Source organism: Neolamprologus brichardi, chromosome 15 (genome assembly GCF_056152115.1).
Source record: "Neolamprologus brichardi isolate AB-2024 chromosome 15, ASM5615211v1, whole genome shotgun sequence".
NCBI lineage: Eukaryota > Metazoa > Chordata > Actinopteri > Cichliformes > Cichlidae > Neolamprologus > Neolamprologus brichardi.
Window position 1 is genome coordinate 31,811,195 of NC_142118.1, and position 13,563 is coordinate 31,824,757.

At 40.5% G+C, this 13,563-nt stretch overlaps 1 protein-coding gene across 1 annotated transcript in view; it reads left to right on the forward strand.

Annotated features, from left to right (window-relative positions):
• LOC102778207 (uncharacterized) overlaps nt 1-13,563 on the forward strand; it is a 40,101-nt gene that overhangs the window by 22,774 nt on the left and 3,764 nt on the right. The window contains exon 12 of the mRNA XM_087852703.1: nt 13,451-13,497. Coding sequence (XP_087708829.1) covers nt 13,451-13,497 — 47 coding nt within the window. The remainder of the gene's footprint in view (nt 1-13,450; nt 13,498-13,563) is intronic.

Consider the following 13,563-nt stretch of genomic DNA (forward strand, 5'->3'; position numbering starts at 1 on the left):
GTCCTTACGGCATACGGTCCTCCATCAACACTACACACCACTTCAAGAGGTTCCAAGGCTTTAGGAATGTTGGTTCCAATCAGAAGCTCGATTCCTGCATTTATTTGAGGCAAGTTTATGTGTTTTAAATGTGCCCATCCTTCAATATCTCCTGGTGTTGTAATATTTCCTTCATGTACAGACATGGACTCCTGTGTGTATACTTTTGGCAGCTCCAGAAATTCATCACCACAAAAAGCGGCAACCTCCAGTCCTGATAAAGTGTTGCTGCTCACAATTCTTTCTTGGCCCATGGTTCTGAGGAGGATGTTTCCTTTCCTTCCCTCAAGGTGTAGTCTGCACATCAGACTCTCAGTGCAGAAAACTTCTGTGCTCCCTTGGTCCAAAAAAGCATATGTTGTAATAATGTTGCTTCCTTTCTTTGACTTTACTTGGACAGGCACAATGGGCAGTTTACAGTCCTGGTCTCCAGCCCCTGTAAGACTACTCGACACCAATGTGCTCACATGCGGCTGCGTGTTCCTGTCGGCCCTTTCAGAAGGTGAACTTTCTTTGTGCAGGATGGTGGGATGTTTCCGGCTGCATTTGGAACAGGAAATCCTCTTACAGCAATCTTTACTGATGTGTCCTATACACAAGCAGCCAAAACAGATGCCATTTTCCTTTAAGAAGGTTATCTTCTTCTCATGAGCCATTTTTCCCAACTGTGCACATACGTCCAACATGTGTCTTCCTCCACAACAAATACAGACGTTCCTTCCAACCTGATTATTTTTCATTTCTGTTTCCGCAGGCTTAGGTGTACTCTCCACAGCTTGCATAGTGGTGGCAAAGCTTGTTCCTTTATTTCCAGGTCTGCCTTGATACTTGGGTTTACTCATTCCTTTAGTTGGTAAAGAAAGCGGAGAATCTTGAATATTACCGAATACAGGATCAGTTAATATTCTTATTTGCTTCTCCAAAAAGTCTGCAATATCCATAAATTTGGCTCTTCTTTTATGCCTTTCTTGCAGGTCACAAACATGGCTTCTCCATCTGTCCCTAAATTTATACGGCAATTTTTTAATAATGTTCACCATATTAGAAGGCATGTCCAAATCACTCAAATGCTGCACCTCCTCCATTGCATTACAGCATCCCCTGAGGAACAAACTGTAGTTCTGAAGAGCTTTTACTTCCTCTGTTTTAATCGATGGCCATGAAAGTGCCTTGTCCAGATATGCAGCTGCGACCTTCTGTTCATCGCCATAGTGCTCCTTTAACAGTGATTTTGCCTTGCGATAACCACGATCTGAGTTCATTTGTTGACAGCTTCTCACCAATTCCTTTGCATGGCCTCTTGTGTACTGTTCCAAAAAATATAAACGATCACTGTTATTTTTCGTATTGCACTCAACTGCATTCTCAAATGCTTTAATAAATGAATAATATTGAAGTGGATCTCCATCAAAATGAGGTATTTCTCTCTTTGGTAAAGAAAAGAGGCTTTGTTGTTGGATTAAGAGTGTTGTTATTTCATTTTGTTCAGTCATTATTCCAATAACATCATTTTGTGGTTCCAGTTCCACCATACCATTTGTATGACAGTCATTTTGTCCATTTGCATCAGATGGGTTTGAAGGAATAACTGTATATTGTCGAGGATGCTTATTTTGAGAAGATTCAGTCAACACTGCTTGTTGCATGACACATTCCTGGGTTTTTTCTTTTCTCCTGTTTTGAGTTTCAGCATTAGTCAATGAATTTTGTTTTGCAGAAATGTGAGGTATAAATTCCAATGCATCAACATTAAGGGTTTGTTTAGATCTTTCATTGGAAATGTATGAATTCATTCCATCTGAAACTTTTGAAGATCTTTTTTTGCTTGTTATACTTTGAACTTTAAGGACATTTATTGTTGCCATTTTTTCAGCAATTTCAGTGTCCAACTTTAGCCTTTCCTTTCTTTTACGAAGACGTTCCTCCTCTTCTTCCAGTACATGTTTTTCATCCAATAATTTCTGCTTTATCATTAAAGCTTGATATCATCCTCCACTTCTATCTCAGTATTTGATGCAACATTGTTTTCCAATAAATTGATTTGCTTTGGACAAACAGCAGGGTTTTGTTCTCTTTGATTTATCCAGTTTTGAATTTCATTTAAAAACACATTGGTGTATTTCATGATACTTGAAAACCATTCCTCTTGTTTTAATACTTCTTTCTCTGGCACCAAAGGCAACACCTCAACATGTGAACTTGAAGCCTTTTCACACAGTGCTTTTAGATCCACCACATACTGCTTAATTTGAGAAAGATTTTCATTGTGTTGCATTAGCTCTTTCATTTTTTGTATTAGCCCTTTCATTTTTTGTATTAGCCCTTTCATTTTATTGACATATATTTTGCATTCATTTTGTAACTTTCCGATTTTATTCAACAATGCCTTTCCAGTCATTTTTCTTTCTCTCTTTCCCCCCAAATCATTAGAGGAACAATCATCACCACCTGTTTGACTCTTGATTTTCCCCGTTTGTTTGTTAGGTTTTTTTTATTTTATTTAATCCTCAGTGATCATCCATTAAAACATATCCACTGGAAGCCACAATAGAGTTTGACCATAAAATCCTTTCAACGTAACGGCACTTTAATTGTCCATTTGAACGTCATCCAAGCAGCATAATTAATAAGACGCAGTGCAGACATCAATCCAAGAGCGCAGCCAAACACGTTGCACGTTTAACCAACATTCATTCCATTCAGTGTCTCTTCTTGAAACATCTCAGCGCTAATGCAATGTGGCTTCCTTTTCCACAACCAGACATGCATAGGTATTCTTACCTGCGCTCCTCAGAATTGCGTCAGGTGTGTCGGTGCTGCTGGCTCACTCATTCAGATGCGTTGCACTTACTTGGCGTCTTTCAGGTTCCTTGATCTGATTTCTTTGATCCTGCTTGCGGCTTGCTTCTCCAGAATGCCATTTTTTGTTGACTAAAGATGTAGCGATTTCCACAGTCGCTAGAGGCCGGGGATGGAGCCCGCCTATTTGCCTGACGCGCTGTCAAGTTTACGCAATAATGCAAAAGGTGGAATTGTTTTCTTGTTTATTAAAGTGTTTACAGAGTAATTTCATCTCGCGATTTGGACTCTTACAACGTCACAGACTCTAATATAACAAGACGAAACATGTTGTGCAGCGGTCAACAAAAACTACGGCTACCCAGCCCTCCTCTCTGTCAAAATCAAAACCAGTGAATGACAGACTGACAACGCCCTCTTAATGTCACCGCTAGCACTCACGTGACTCCCATTACACATCACCATAACAACCAAAACAAATGAAAACCCAGTGATCATCAAAAAATTCAATACATTTAATTATGGCTCCTACAATGTTAATTCACATCAAATTAGCATTAGTTAATAACGGTAGACTTCGTATCATTAGCTGCTGTCATTCTTACAAAGCACAGGAAAATGGTATGAGCATTAGCTGCTAATGCTTATTCACGTAAAATTAGAATTAGCCAATAATGGCGTCCTATTTAGCATTAACTCTTCACATCGCAGGGGAAAACTTAAAATTAAATGAAAAATAGTGTTAGCATTAGCTTCTCATATTGTTAAAAAGTAACAAAAAACATTGTTAGCATAAGCAGATAATGCTAATTCACATCAAATTAGCATTAGTTAATAACGACAACCTACTCAGTATTAGCTGCTCACATTGTTAAAATTAAAGGAAAAATAGTGTAAGCATTAGCTACTCATAAATCAAGAGAATATGGTATTAGCATTAGTTGCTTATGCTTATTCACCTAAAACGACGAATGCCCACCTGTGATTTTACCTGCACCCTGTGATTTTATTTTTAGTCATTTTAACAGCAAACTGAAGAAAAGCCTTGACTTCGTTGCTCCACTTACCACCAAAAAGATTAACGTAAAACTTGCATCACCCTGGAGAAACGAAGAAGTCAAAAAATTCAAAAGAAATTGCAGGGCAGCAGAAAGGAGATGGAGGAAAAATAAAAATACAATCAACCATGAAATATTTTGCGAGCAACTTAAAATGTACAATAATACATTAAGGAATTCAAGAAATTCATACTTTGCCAAAATAATCAGTAATAACAAAAATAATCCCAAGGTCCTCTTTTCCACCATAGATCATTTATTTAACCCTGATTTTAACAGCTCCCACAGAACCCCCACAGACTCGCTCTGTGAGCAGTTTGCAGACCACTTCAGGGGAAAAATCAGCGCCATCAGATCTGATATTTTATCTTCTCGCGATATGATTTTAAACACATCTGAGGACTCGATTGTACCTGAGGAGACACTGGACAGCTTTGCCCTGGTTAATGCTGAGAACCTTAAGAAAGTTTTCTCCACAGTGAGACCCACCACATGTCTTTTAGATCCAATCCCTTCTTCACTCTTTAAAACACTTTATGGATTTTTTGAAGCTGAGCTTTTATACATGATGAATTGCTCTCTTCAGTTGGGTGTCTTCCCTGCTGCCTTTAAAACGGCGGTGGTGAGGCCCCTTCTGAAGAAGAGCAATTTGGATTGTAATGATTTTAATAACTACAGACCTGTATCCAACTTACCATTTTTAAGTAAAATTTTAGAAAAACTTGTTTTTACTCAGATTAATGACTTTTTGAGTGATAGACAGATCCTGGAGATATTCCAGTCTGGATTTAGAGTGAACCACAGCACAGAGACTGCTCTCCTAAAGGTTTTAAATGATCTTAGATGTAACTGGGACTCCCAAAAGCTCTCAGTCCTGGTGCTGCTGGATCTAAGCGCAGCCTTTGATACAGTAGACCACGCTATTCTTTTAAAGAGACTGAAACACATGGTGGGCCTCTCTGGTGCTGTACACAACTGGTTCACTTCCTATCTCTCAGACAGAACTTTTATGGTGAGTATGGATACATGCTCATCTAAGATCCATAAAATGACATGTGGTGTGCCTCAAGGGTCAGTTTTAGGCCCTGTACTTTTTAATTTGTATATGCTCCCTCTCGGCGGTGTCATCAGGAGGCATGAAGTGAACTTCCACAGTTACGCTGATGACACTCAGCTGTACATTTCCATGTCTCCTGATGACACCAGACCAATGGATGCCCTTTTTAACTGTATTTTAGATATAAGATCTTGGATGGCAGAAAACTTTTTACAGCTTAACCAGGACAAAACTGAAGTTTTAATCGTCGGTCCTGAGGCTCAGAGAGAGAAACTCTTGTCTAAATTACAGGCATTTTCACTATGTCCTTCGCTACAAGTGAAAAACCTGGGTGTTATTTTTGACTCTGAGCTTGGTTTTATCCCACATATTAAACATGTAACCAAAATTGGATTTTATCATCTAAAAAATATAGCCAGAGTCCGCCCTATTCTCTCTCGGGCCAACACGGAGATGTTGATGCATGCTTTTATTACCAGTCGCATTGATTACTGTAATGCCCTGCTCTCTGGTCTTCCTAAAAAGAATATTTCAACTTTACAACTTTTACAAAACTCTGCAGCTCGTGTGCTGACGAAGACGAGAGGGCGGGCCCACATTACACCGGTTTTAGAATCGCTGCACTGGCTCCCCGTGTGTTTCAGGATCGATTTTAAAGTTCTTTTATTGGTTTTTAAATGTCTTAATGGTCTTGGGCCTTCTTATCTCTCAGATCTGCTTTTACCATATGAACCCTCGCGGACCTTGAGGTCCTCTGGTACTGGCCTTTTGATTGTCCCTAAAGTCAGGACACATACTCACGGAGAGGCAGCGTTTCAGTGGTATGGTCCTCGTCTGTGGAACAGCCTGCCGGAGGAGCTCAGGGCCGCAGAGAACGTACATGTTTTTAAGAACAGGCTCAAGACCCACCTTTTTAATTTGGCTTTTACTTAACATTTATTTATTTTACGCTTATTTATTCTATCCTGTTATTCTATTGTTAATTTAGGTTTTACCTAATATTTATTGATTTTATTCTTATTCATTTTTTAATCTTCTTACTCTATTTATATTTATATTTATATTGTATCCCGTTCTTATTTATTTTATCCCAGTATATACTCTTATTAGGTCATATCTCCAGTGTTTCCTCAGAGGGCGCTCTCTGCACCGGGGCTGTGATCGACCGTGGCCGCTGGGGCTCTGGGGGTCCTCTCAGCCTGGCTGGGGGGCTTCTTTGCCTCCCTCCTGCTGTGTGCCCAGCCTGGAGGCTGCGATCTGTGACCAGCTTCCGGTGCAGACGGCTCCCCATGATAGTGTTTCCTCACTTGGCTCATGCGTACCCAGTCCAATTTTACTTTTTAAGTGTGCGCGTGTGTGTGTGTGTGTGTGTGTGTGGGGTGGGGGGGAGGGGGGGCTGCTTTTAACCATGTAAAGCACTTTGTGCTACATTTTTTTTTTGTATGAAAAGTGCTTTATAAATAAAGATTGATTGATTGATTGATTAGCATTAGCTGCCAATGCTTATTTACGAAAATTAGCATTAGCCACTAATGGTAGCCTATTTAGCATTGACTTCTTAATGCCTAATGAAGTTAATTAATGTTAATCAAATCAAATCAATTTATTTATATAGCACTTTTCACCAGATAAAAAACACAAAGTGCTTCACAGTAATATAAAACAGAAATACATAAAATACATTAATAATCAAACATACAGCACAAATCTAATTAAAAGCCAATCTCTGTTTGTGGGACTACCAACAGCCTTTGATTAGATGATCTCAGGCTGCGAGAGGGAGCGTGGGGTTCTAAAAGAAATGTAGGCAGGGGCATCACAATTCAAAGCTTTAAAAGTCAGTACCAAGATTTTTAAATTAATTCTGAAATGTACTGGAAGCCAGTATAATGAACGTAACACTGGTGTAATGTGCTCTCTTTTTTGTGTCTTTGTTAAAAGCCTTGCAGCAGCATTCTGGACTAACTGGAGACGGTCAAGATTCCTTTTGCTCAAACAAAGAAAAAGGCTGTTACAATAATCTAAGCGAGATGAAATAAAAGCATGAATATCCATTTCTAACTCAGATTTAGACAGCAAAGTTCGCAGTTTGGAGATGTTTCTTAGCTGAAAAAGACAGTTCCTAATAACTGGCGAGAGTGTTGTTCTAAGGACATGGCAGAATCAAAGATCACACCAAGGTACCTGAGGCTCGGGTGAAGAGATGAGCCAAGAGAACCAAGATGCTGTTTGATTAGAGATATCTGGTTGTCGGGGCCAATAATTAATGTTTCTTACTTTTCAGAGTTCAACTGTAAGTAGTTGTCACCAAGCCACTGTTCAATGGAAGCTAAACATTTAATTAAAGAGGACAGTTTATGGACTTCCATCAGCTTAAAAGAGCACTAGAGCTGAATATCATCAGCATAGAAGTGATAAGACACCTCAGGGAACTGCCTAATTATAAGTCCTAGAGGTAACATGTACAAAAGAAAAAGAATAGGACCCAGAACTGAACCCTGCGGTACCCCACATGTCAGATCTTTAGAATGTGACATAAACCAATTCGCAAAAACACTAAAAGATCTGTTGGAGAGGTATGACTGAAACCACTTCAAAGCCAGACCGGACACACCGACTATGTCCCGGAGCCGGTTAATCAGGATGGTATGGTCAATGGTGTCAAAGGCAGACGTTAAGTCCAGCAAAACCATGACTGAGGATGCTCCGGAGTCAGCTGACATCATAATGTCACTAGAGACTTTAAGTAATGCGGTTTCTGTTGAGTGACTTTTACGGAAACCCAACTGAAATTTGTCATAAATTTCATGTTTTTCTAAAAAAGTGGTAAGCTGATCTGCAACAACTTTTTCCAGAATTTTCGATAATAATGGAAGCTTAGAGATAGGCCTATAATTCTTAAGCTGAGTTGGATCCAAACTGCTCCTTTTTAATATGGGCTCAACAACAGCATGCTTGCAGAACCTAGGGACCACATCCGTTAAAAGAGAGGCATTGCATATCTCTACAATAGAGGGGCCAATGACAGAGAGAGCATTTTTAAACAGCCCAGCAGGTATAATGTCATTTGCACAAGTGGTAATTTTCATTTTATCCAGCAGGAGTGAAAGGTCATGTATGTTCATTGGGTTAAACACTGACAGTAAATGAGGGGGAAGTGGCCCAGAGACACAAAAAGGTGGTATTGAAGAACCAATGTTCATATAGACATGATCAACTTTTTCCTCAAAGAAATTCAGAAAGTCATCACTCTCAGATATAGAGGTCACAGATCCGTCTGGACCACGGGTGAAACAATAGAGTTTATGGAGTCAAACAGTACCTTGGAATTTCTATTGCTTGATGAGAGAAATATCCTGATCTGGCTGTTTTTATGGTTTCATGTAAGGAAACCCAAAGTTCCCTTAGGTGGAACTTTCGAGTTTAGTTGATTTCCAAAGGCGTTCTACTTTTCTACAGATTTTTTTGACCTTCCTTACATCATATTTATCCATGGATGAGCTCTTTTTGAGGCAGCAATGACAGATTTCATAGGTGCCACTGAATTTAAAATCTCCAAGCAGTGATTGTTAAAACACTGTGTAGCAGCATCAGTGCAGCCACTGATCACATGAGGGTCCAACATATTAGAAAACTTCAAAGCAACATCCTGATTTATGAACCGCTTATGGAACATGAGATTAGAAGGTGGTGCGCACAGAGGGAAGCTAAGACTAAAAGTAACACAGGAATGGTCACTCACTTGTACGTCCTTAACACAGACATCAGTTATGTCTATGCCAAGAGAAAAAACAAGGTCCAAGGTGTGGCTTTTAACATGGGTGGGTCCAGAGACATGCTGAATAAAAATAAAGAGTCTGTAATGGATAAAAAGTCAGAGGCCATGCTACAGCTAAGATCATCCACATGGAGGTTGAAATCCCCAATCATTAAGACTTTCTCCAATTTAATAATGGAAGATAAAACGTACATAAAATCTTGAATAAAAGCACCAGCGGGGCCGGGAGGGCAGTAAATTAAAACACAATAAAATATATCTGAAGAACCAACCTTAAGAAGTTGTGACTCAAAGGAAGGGAAAAACTCAGAGTCCATAGCCCTGCAAGCGAAATTGTCTCGGTGACCAGTGACCAGACCACCACCACGACGGTCCAAACGCGGAGTCCCGATGAAGCGACAGCCGACCGGGCAGAGCTCATTAAGTTGGATAAATTCATTCTCCCGCTGCCAAGATTCCGTGAGAAACATGAAGTCCAGACTGTTACTGCTAAAAACGTCATTCAGTACAAATAATTTGTTGGCTATGGTGCCAGCGTTTAGGAGAGCAATCTGAAGCGGAGGTGACAGGCTGACGTCATCAACAGCTGATTGACGGGGAATAGACAGCAGACACCTGGAAAGAGGACGTAGTCTTCTGATTCCCCTAGCTGTGGAACTGTGGTCTTGTAAAATGATAGGCCAAAGTGAAAACATCCCGCATCTCCAGAAAAGACGCCGATCCAGGTAATCGTTCTGTTCGCCCGCGATGAAAAGCCGGGTAGGCGGTAATCGATCGGCCTTATCAGCGTCCTGGAGGGGAACCGGTACCAAATACCGGGGACGTTCTCTACCATGGAGCGGAAGAAATCCCCTCTGTCGGGCGCGTTTCCTTTTAGCCTGGACACCAGACCTACAGCCCATCTAGACGATCTCCTTAAAAGTGTTTTTGCTCCTGGGTTATTGTTTGGAGCTAAGAACAGGTACCGGTAGTCGGGAGAGGGAGGAGGGCAGACAAACGGCGGAGGGAAAGCCTGGTGGTAGCTCTGTCAGCTGTCAAAAGTGTTTTCCATACATATTTTGATACTCAACAATGTATGTGAACTGTATATCCGAGTAGCAAATAGACCTTCATGATATACCACAGATGAGATGACAAGATAAAAAACAATATACTGAAGTAGTCGACAAAAACACGGAGCAGCAACAGCGGCCAAGCCAAACACAGGCGCCATGTTGCCATTAGTCTCTAATAACAATGCTACTGATATTGTTATAAAGCAAGAAAATATGGTATTAGCATTAGCTACTAATGCTTTCACCTCATATTAGTATTAGCTAATAACGGTAGCCCAGTGTTGGGGAGTAACGGAATACATGTACCACCGTTACGTATTTAAAATACAAAATATGAGTAACTGTATTCCGTTACAGTTACAGTTTAAAAAGGTGGTATTTAGAATACAGTTACTTTGTTGAAATAAATGGATTACACGGCGGTACTTCCCTGTTTCATATTGTGGCGGGTCAGGCCTGTTTGGGTTTTGTTTGACAGCTACGTTCTGTTGTTCCAGGTAGCAGCGTTACGGTTGCCATGGTTACAGGGTGACGCTCTCTCTCTGCATGTTTCCTGGGTGAGAGAGGCCTTTTTGTTGTTGTTGTGCTAAGCTAATAGGCAGAATGCTACCGGTATAGCTCTAAAGAACGTAGCATCATAGGCAGTGTAGTCCGTGCTGCAGGGAGAATGGACTGCCATACCCGTTATGTGTCTGTGAGCGAGGGAGGGAGAAAAAGGAAAAGTACGAGCTGTCATCGAGTAAAAACGGGAGCTGGAAGCATGTAAATATAATAATAACCACTGCAGCCAAGAAGAGTGCCTGACGAGCCCAGTTGTAAGTAAGCTATTAAGACTCGACTGTACACCGTGTTCGTGTTTTCCTCCAAAAACAATAAGTTTCAACGCCTCTCACTGTCTCTCACTAGCAAAGTTGACCCAGACAACAAAGTAAAGCTAGTTTTTCGGCTACGAGCCCGACATAGAACCCACCGTATTAGCCAGAGGTCCCTTTACTACGGTTCGGAGCCGCGGACCTTCAGTAACAGTAATAAATCACAGCAATAGTACATTCATGTAGTTGTAAACAGCATGATAATATATTAAGTAATCCAAAGTATTCAGAATACGTTACTCTCATTGAGTAACGTAACGGAATACGTTACAGAATACATTTTGGGGCATGTATTGGAATACATTTTAAAAGTAACCTTCCCAACACTGCGGTAGCCTACTTAGCAGTAGCTGCTCACATTGTTATAAAGCAAAGGAAAACAATATGAGCATTAGGTTCTAATGCGTATTTGCCTTAAATTAGACATAGGTGCTAATGGCGACCTACTTAGCCATAGCAGCTCAGATTGTTGTAATGCTCGGTGTCACTACCCGATCTGTACCGGAAACCCGATCCGTACCCCGCATGCGCAAATCTTACGTCACTTCCTCTCTTTGCCAACATTCCGACATTCAATATATTTGAATGATACGGTTGTTATGGACAATGGATAATCCGTATACATACAAATTCATGCTTTTCTCCTCAACAGAGAGCGTTCCCCGATTGAACAACAGCGCCGTAAAATAAGAAGAATGGCGCCTTATTACAGACTTAATAATATTGATTTAGCAATGTGTCACGTGAAGATTCATCAGCCAGATTAAGTGTTTACTGACAATTGACAGTGATAGTGGACATCATCATCACTATTCCAGTCAATCCTCTCCACACAGACAAGCATAAACACACTCGACTATCACTAAATCAAATTTAACACGCGTTTGTAATGACGCCAATTCAGTTTACAATAGGGTTCATTTGCTCGGTCAGCAGGTGACAGTATCCTCATACACTGGGGAGTAAACTGCCATTAAACGAACAGAAGAAGAAGAAAACATCTGCACATGCGCGGTACGGATCGGGTAGAACCGATTTGTACGGTCCGACTTTGCACATGCGCAGTAAGGATCGGGGAGTCCCGATCCGTAACTATCTTTTTATTTTTCGTTTTTGTCTACATTGTACTGAAATGCTTCATTATTGCAAACATTTTAAGATATACTTATTATTCTTAACATCTTAACCGATACTCTGACCCATAACTATCGTAAAACGCTACGACTGGAAGTAGACACCTTTCGCGCATGCGGGGTACCGATCAGGTTTCCGGTACGGATCGGGTAGCGACACAGGGGAAAAGAGTGTTAGCATTAGCCGTTCACATTTTTATAAAGCAAACGGAAATAGTGTTAGCATTAGCTACTCACATTGTTAATAAGTAAGGAAAAACAGTGTTAGCATTAGCGCATAATGCTAATTCACATCAAATTAGCATTGCTTAATGCTAAGCATGCTAAGATCAGCCTACATAGCACTAGCTGCTAACATTGTTATAATGCAAGTGAAAAGAGTTAGCAGTATCTGATAATGTTGACCTTGGCCCACTGGAAAAGTTCAAAACTAAAGATTTAGGAGTGTTTCTCAATAGCTCTTTCTTATTTGAGAATCAAATAAATTCTGTTATTAAAACCAGCTTTAAGGTTTATATTGTTGATTGTCATTTATGCTTGAAAATATTTACTCATATATGCTTAGAGTTTTATAATTGATTGCATAATGATTGGTTTGATCCTTAGTAGTCTGTAAAAACTCTGTGTGTCCAGAGTGCTCTGGCATGTACACACAGCTTGGGGCCATGAGAGAGGTCGTACCTTCTCTTACTGATTTATGGTATAGGAGGACACCTACTCTGTATCTAGTTAAGTATAAGAACCCTTTGTTAGGGGGACCACTGGACTCTTAGCACCAGCTTTGAGGTCACAGGGTCACATCTGGAACACACACACACATACCTACACTATGCACAGACTGGTACTCTGTGTTCATACCTGTGTAAGATGTCATATGTTAATGAACCTATGCATATTTATGTAACCTCAATAAAGAGCAGTGTACGAGGGAGCAGACGAGAGTGAGAGGTCAAGCGAAGCAACGGCGCTGTCACAGTTCTCTCTCAAACTATGATCTCGAGATCATAGTTTGATCTCGTGCATGGGATCGAAGAGCTCTGCTTGGTGCTTTTTGCTGTTGTAGTAGAATTGTCTGGTTCCAGCAGTGGCTTTGTGCTAAACACCCATCACCAGCTTTTTCCAGCTTTTTCCACTGGTTACCAGTACATTGTAGAATCCACTTACAGATCTTGTTGTTTGTCTTTAAATCTCTCAATGGATTAGCTCCATCTTATCTCTCTTTAACAAAAATAATCCAAGTCGAGCCCTCAGGTCTGCAGATAAGTAGCTTCTGACTTTTCCCAGAACTAGACGTAAAAACAGAGGTAAGCTTTATCGATTGCTGCAGCCAAACTCTGGAACAGTCGGCCTTCACATCAGGTCTTCACCAACACGCGACATTTTTAAAACCCGGTTGGAAACACATTTGTACTCTGTAGCTTTCAATTCTGACGAGTCTTTATAGTAATTACTGTGTATGTTTCCTATTTTATCTCTACTATGTGCAGCACTTTGGCTCAACCTGTTTTTAAATGTGCTGATAAATAAATGTAGATTTCTTTGAATAAAACAGTGGAGCCATGCTTTGAGCTCAGTGTGTAACAGTGTGTGTATGAGAGCCATGTAATGTCCATGTGTGCATGCTGACTGTGCTGCTTTGACCCCCCCTCCTCCTTTCAGGGTGGAGCCTGCTGGAGTCCGATGGTTGAGACCAGGTCTGAGGAAGTGTAAGTGTGTTTTTAATGGAATTCATGAAAACAAAGCAGCACACATTCAACCATCTTCATCATTCT